Genomic DNA, 7,325 nt, shown 5'->3' on the forward strand with positions numbered 1-7,325 from the left:
GGCCACTTCCTCTTTGGCCACTTCTGCTTTGGCAACTTCCACTTTGGCCACTTCCACTTTGGCTTAATGGAATTTAGTTTTTTACAAAAATTCTGTTTTTTCTAATGTGATTCCGTTTTTTCAAATGTGATTCTGTTTTTTCAAATGTAATTCTGTTTTTTCAAGTGTTTGTTCATTTACACCTTAGGGCCACCGTAGCCTTGTGACCTTAAGCACAAACAGCAACTGAGAAACAACAAAGGTGCCAGGAATGCAGCATCATACTTAACACGTGATAAGGAATTAGAAAAACACCAACAGAAAAGCAGAATAAAACTTTTTTCTCCAAAAATATTCAAACACTTCATTTTTTAAGTGAAATGCATTAAACATACAATATATGTACACAATTCCAGAGCTTTATGCACAGAAGGTGGATTGAAACTTGACTTCTACTTTGCCACATCAGGTTGTGAATTTTGTTCCTGTGTAAGTTTTTAACGTCTTTCCTGCCCTCACCCAGACAAACTGTAACACACCTTCAGGCTGTGATTGAAAGCAGGACCCTTTGGTAGAAGAGTTCAGGAGAGATGGGGCCTTCTGCTCTGTAATAATAATAATAAGAATCTTTATCGTTGCACCATTTCAGGTAATAACCGTACCATATTTGTTACTGTCATTACTGCCCCATTCCACACCATCATCGAGTACAGAAAGAACCCCAGTTGGAGGGTTTTCTGTTTCCACTCCTACGTGCAGCGTCCACAGATTAGCAGCTTTTAGGAAATTGACACTCGTCCACATCAGCATCGCTCACACCCAAATTTCTCAAGTTCTCAACAAAGCAGCTGCAGCAGCAATGAGGTACGGTGTAAAGTTTGTCTGCCACGTTTTTAATCCGTCCTGATGAGCTCCTTTGTTTCCAGACCCGTATTATTGTCCTGTGCTGAATGAAACCAGCAGCAACCTCTGAGATTTGTCCACTGGGATGTGGCAGCAGACTGGATTCGATTTCTGTTCATTACTGTTGCTTTCTTTGGGCTCAGCGTCCATGGATGCCCTCCTCATCCTTGCAGCGATTTAAGCATACGCATCGCCTGATTTCAGCGCCACCAGTTCAGAGTCGTCCGTGTGGCGTCCGTTCAAGTGCTCTGTGTTGCAGTCGTGGTGGTACATGAAGGCGGGGACCTCCGTGATGGAAGTGGCTGTGTAGGACGTGGAGCGCATCGAGCAATGGTCCTTTCTTCTTTGTCCCCACTGGGTTTTGCACTGCATCCACTGTCTTTTTAAAGCTGCCTGCACCTGAATGTCACACAGAGCAAACATTAAGACGTGTGTCAGTGAGATGTTCTGGGTTGTTCACACAAAGTCCCTCACATGCTCAATGCAAATGGACCAAGATCATTTTTTCTAACTTCCTCCTGCAAAAGCATTTTCGTCAGCTTTTGCTCGTCTGCACCACTTTGCCCACAGAATGATTCCAGCAGACATCCACATTTACACACAAATCAATATGTGGTTACTGTTCAAGGTGACAGATGCAGGGCCTGCATGTGTAGCCTCTACTTTGTGACAATATTAATCAAACTAACAGTGGCATGAAGTGATGCATGCATAATTGCTGAAGCATATGTGGAATGCTTACATCTCAGTGATGTTAGCAGATGCTAGCTTGGAAACAAAATGCTCACTTCTCTTGACTTATAGCCAAGTTGTGTATTTGATCAAACGGGCACACATTAAAAGCAGAAAAAAATCTATATATGCAGTTATTCAACTAATAATTCATTATTTCTTTGCTCTCGGGCACTATAAACACCCATGCTCACAGCTGATCTCCTTAATAAAGCTTGAAGACTGCAGTAATAAATGTGATAAGTGATTAAAATATTATGCAACTCCAGCAGTCCCACAAGCAGCAGATCATTTTCTGTGTCAAAGAGAACTTAGCCCATTAATGACATCTCGCCGGAGGCGTTTGACAGAGAACACACATTAATAACCATGTGAACCAAATTCAGTTAATAACATTTCAAAATCTGTTACCACCCTGATGACTTACTGAAAGTCCTTTTATTAATTCCTGCTCTTTTATTGTCAGAGTGACAGTTGTTAACAGGTTTTAGAAAGAATCTATCTGACAGAGAACATTTCGCAAAGATGCTGGCTAAAAACTAGTGTGGTTTTGCGTCACCGACTGAATTTATAAATGGGTACGAATCTTTCATTGTAAAAGTGTTGCAGTGATTAATATTTATTAGCTGGCAACATTTTTAACCCAACCTGGTGCGGTGAACAGAGTGGTTCAGGTAGCATAAGATGTAGTAAATTCATGCACATTGTCCATCAACCACCAGAATTGAAATGCTTTACCCTCCTGAGAAACTGAAAAGTTGCTGGGGAATACTTTAAGTAGCAATGAAACTCTCCCATGATCAACACAAGATTATGGGGAAAAAAATAAACCATTAATTACTGTAGCTCTGTGTGAAAATAATGTGGTTGAATACTATGAGCTTATTAAACCTTGGCTTAATAATCAAACCAAACGTGTTCCAATAAAGTCTACTAAAGTATATATGTAAATTATAAATTATTTGAAGGTGACTTTTAGTGTCAAATCAAAATCAGATAAGCCTTTTGTTTTCTGCACTTGCTCTCGTGCAAGGCGGACGCGCTTTCTTCCCTCTCCCGTCCTCCTGCTCTCCTGTTCTCCTCCTGCTTTTTTGCTCTCTGTCTGTGTATCGGAGCTCCTGTTACACATCTTCCAAACGAAAAACTACGGTCATGGATCTGGTCAGCTGGACTTTCAACGCAATCAATAAAATCTTTTCAACAAATCAACAGGGTTCTGGAAAACCCTCATGCCCCTCTGAGACGCATGCAGCAGGATACTTCATGGGTCTGTGGGGAGTTTGGCAGCTGATGTGTCTTTCCATATTTTCTCAGGAGGACGCCAAAGATGTTTATATAATTGGAATCATGATAGCAGAGTTTCTACTTTATGGTACTGGCAGATTCCTATGTTATCGCCTATTAAAGAAGACGGCGGCAGCAGTTTCGGTCATGGCAAAACTGTCAAGTCTGTGTGAAGATATAGCTCGTGCTTCGAGCACTTAAAATGTCTATTATTGTCGCTGTTGTCCATAGTTATCATCATCCTTTGTTTAAATCAGGTCTCTCTTGTAAATGAGTCCTCAAGGCTCAATGGGATTTACCTGTCTAAATGAAGGTTGAAAAAAAATCAGCTGATTTATGAGCTACTGTATATCGTAAGATGGAAGCTATTTGTGAGAATTGTAGGACACCTGCGGCTTCTGGTACTCGCCAGCATGTTGGGGACGATCTTGGAGGGGGCTCATAAGCACGGACCAGTGAAATGCCCACTAATCTGGCCATTTTGGATCGAAAGTACCAGCAGGATTCAAGGCTGACAAGAAAAAAAACAGTATTCCTGAAAAAAATCAACAGCTGTGGTTTTTCTGAATCTGACTCCCACGGTGGCCTCGAAGCTGGCCAACATCAAATTTCACCTGGGATATGTGTAAACTAAGGAAAATATCTGTCTATTGAACCCCCCCCCCCCCCACACACACACACACACACACACACACCTCCAAAACTTCTGTGAAGGCTTATCAGATCTGTACCAGCTGACACCAACATCTTATCAGGACCATGGTCTATCTGGAAGTGCTTCATGGATAAATCTCACCGTCTTGCCATCAAATGTGTTTAAAAATGTTCTGGCTGGTAGAGTTTTTATGTCTTAAATCGTGTCCTGATAGGACAAGATATGAAGAGATCTTTTTTGTAATACCACTATCCTATCCTCATGGCCTTTTCCTCTTTTCTATCTAAAAAGTATTCTGAAAAAGGATAAGGGGCCGTGCTCTCAAGAAGCAGCAACGTGCACTCCACCCATCTTTCAGACGACTGTACGAACATAATCTCACTGTATTTTGGTACAATGATAATAAAGCTTATTCTGATTCTGTCTATTTGTCTATTTGTCTACCAAGGTGCTTCACAAGACAAACTCCAGGTGACTGATCTACTTTACCTAGAAGGATTTAGCCATGAAAGATTTAAACATTTCTTAAATGCTAAGTTCTTCCAGTGTTCAAAACATGCCACAAGTATGTTTATAATGGGAGATGAGGCAAAAACTATAAAATTATCCTCACACTTCTAACTTTTTGATGTTCAATAGCAAACAAATAGACATCATTATCTTTCCTCACACAGCTTTTCCACAAAATGGGGTATAAATAGAGTTTCATCCTGGAGCTCTACGTGTTGTCATGTGGTGTTGTCAGTTTATGAAATGTCATTTTAATACAAGTGTGGCACTCAGAAGCATCTGTGCAGCTTTTTGAAAATCCAAACAGATGACAAAATTATGTCACCTGAACCTAACTATAACTCTGGAGACCAGCATTGGCAGAGCGTTTGAACAGGATACACTAAAATAAATGTTCTACAACGTTTTGCTGGATGTTTCTCTTAAACAGCCCATCAAGGAAAGCTGAGTGGTAAATGGTGGTCCAAGCAAAAATAAATAAATAAATAAATAAACTGCTGAAATGCTACTTCCTATTCTATACAGGTGTAGCATCCATCCTTCCAAGAACTTTAAGACAAATGTCCTCAGACACTACGTCTACCTTACCCTCTCCTTTCCTTGTAATCTGGGACAAATACTGGCATTCTGTTTCCACCACAGGAAGTTTCTTTGTTTATCCATTCTGTGTGTGTGTGTGTTAAAATCTATAACTGGGACCACCATGATGTATTCACTATATGATGAATAGTTTAGACTTTGAGTCTCCCGAAGAAGGTCTCCCAAAGAGCTTCACTTGGCTTTATCAACAGAAACTCAAGTTGTCATAGTGATAATGGGGGAAGTACAACCTCAGTTGAGCAGAACTTCAAACCCATTCTTTGGTTAATGTAAACAAGGTGTCAGTAGCTATGTTTACATGCGCAAATTATTTGACCGGATTGAAATGTTTTCAGATTAAATAATTCAAATGTATTGTTTACATGGGCACAATCTGTTCATGACGAGCGTTTACATGCAGCAGGCTCTGTTCTGAACAGAAGTACTAACATGCGCAGAGTGGTAAACTGTCCTTAAAAAAACACAGAAGCAGAAATCCTACTTCCAGTTTACTTCCGGGATGAACGTAAACAAACCTGAGCACCCAAAATGGACCCGCGACAGGTTTTAATGATGGTGGAGACGTTATTGCACTCCCTGACTGAGCTGCAGGTAATACATATCATTTTGAGCTCTTTCAAAGTTTCTAGTGGAAATGTTGTGTCACTCACCGACCAGTTTTGCTTCCCCGACATGCTAATATTATTAGCATTAGTCAGGCGGAAATGACATAGGTCGCACATGTGCAGTCAGGTCAGTTTTTCACAATCAGAAAAAAATGAATGGATCAAGTCCAAAAAAGTTCAATCTGGTCCTCTGGACATTCAAAAAAACAAAAAACAAAACAAAGCATAAAAATCTAGAAACGTTTCGTCTCTCATCCAAGAGACTTCCTCAGTCTGAGGAGCTGTATTCAGCTCAGTCTCTTAAATAGCACCTTCTCAGAGTGGATCAACCAGTTTGCTGCTGACAACCAAAACCAGCTGCTCACATGCTCAAGAAGGACCATCAGCCTAACAATGGGTCATTAGCACACTGATGGCTGTTTACTGTTCACAGAGGGCTGAGTGATACTAGCAATCACAGCATTGTAAGAGGGGGACAGTTGAACCCGGAGGCCTCCACCCCTGTTTAACGATGGACGATTTCTTTTCACAAAGATGGCCTCCTTTACTCCTCTCTCAAACCATCGTTCCTCTCTATCCAGGATGTGCACATCGTCATCCCTGAAAGAGTGACAGCTGGCCTGGAGATGAGTGTAGACCGCAGAGTCCTGGTCTGATGATGTTGATCTTCTGTGCTGGTCCATCCTTTTGGCCAGTGGCTGTTTAGTTTCCCCGATGTAAGACTGATCACAGCCCTCCTGACACTGAACAGCATACACAACATTACTCTGTTTGTGCTGGGGGACTGGATCTTTGGGATGAACCAGTCTTTGCCGTAATGTATTTTGGGGTTTAAAAGCCACTGGGACGTTATGTTTAGAAAATAAACGTCTCAGTTTCTCTGATACTCCCTCAACATACGGAATGACCACTGGTCTGGGTCTGGGTTCCTCCTTTTCACCTGATGGCTGACTGGAGTCCTGTTTGGGTTTCTTCTCTGCTTTTAGGAAGGCCCAGTTAGGATATCCACATTGCTCTAGAGCCTGTCTTGTGTAGGATTTCTCCTTCTGCCTGGCTCCTGAGCTAGTGGGGACACTGTCTGCTCTGTGATACATCAGGATAATGGATCAAGTGTTCACATGTGCACCGTTCGGGTTATAAATCTGCGTAAACCACCCGTTTCATTCTGATCAAAAATTATTTTGGATCACGCTAAATAAACAAAAAACAACCCGAACAGGGTGTTTACATGACATGTTTTTGTGTAATATGAGAGCACATTACACCAGTTTTGGCCTCACTGCGCTGGTTACCGGTTCACTTTCGAATCCAGTTCAAAATACTCATGTATGTCTACAAATCAATGAACAGTTTTGCCCCACCCATCTCTCTGATCTGCTACAACCGTATGTCCCACCACGCTCCCTGAGGTCAGCGGACCAGTTGCTCCTCACAGTTCCAGGAACTCGTCTTAAGCGCAGAGGTGACAGGGCCTTCTCTGTAGCAGGACCAAGACTCTGGAACGAGTTACCTCTGCTTGTCAGACAGGCCCCCTCCCTCTCGGTTTTCAAGTCCCGTTTAAAAACTCACTACTATTCAATAGCTTTCAACACAAGATGATCTGTGTTTTGATCCTGTATGCTCCATACTGGTTTGTCGTCATTATCTGCATCATTTTTATGTCTATATTCTGATTTACCTCATTTTTTATTTTGCTTTGTGTGTTACCTGTTGTTTTGTCTGTACAGCACTTTGGTTGGCCTTGTTGCTGTTTTAAGTGCTTTATAAATAAAGTGGTATGGTATGGTGGCAGCACGGTGGCGCAACTGGTAGAGCTGCTGCCTCTCAGCGAACAGGTCCCTGGTTCAAACCCCGGTCCAGGGGCCTTCTGGGTGGAGTTTGCATGTTCTCTCCGTGCATGCGTGGGTTTTCTCCGGGTACTCCGGTTTCCTCCCACAGACCAAAAACATGCATGTTAGGCTGATTGGTAACTCTAAATTGTCCCTAGGTGTGAGTGAGAGAGTGAATGGTTGTTTGTCTCGTTTGTCTCTATGTGGCCCTGTGATGGACTTGCGACC

At 42.0% G+C, this 7,325-nt stretch overlaps 1 protein-coding gene across 1 annotated transcript in view; it reads right to left on the reverse strand.

Annotated features, from left to right (window-relative positions):
* Positions 1-756: 756 nt before the first annotated feature.
* The window catches only part of calcr (calcitonin receptor), a 113,697-nt gene continuing 107,128 nt past the window's right edge, over positions 757-7,325 (reverse strand). The window contains exon 28 of the mRNA XM_037693618.1: positions 757-1,281. Coding sequence (XP_037549546.1) covers positions 1,060-1,281 — 222 coding nt within the window. The 3' untranslated portion in view covers positions 757-1,059. The remainder of the gene's footprint in view (positions 1,282-7,325) is intronic.

The sequence above is a fragment of the Nematolebias whitei genome, chromosome 19 (assembly GCF_014905685.2).
Source record: "Nematolebias whitei isolate Nwh7 chromosome 19, NemWhi1, whole genome shotgun sequence".
Classification (NCBI taxonomy): domain Eukaryota; kingdom Metazoa; phylum Chordata; class Actinopteri; order Cyprinodontiformes; family Rivulidae; genus Nematolebias; species Nematolebias whitei.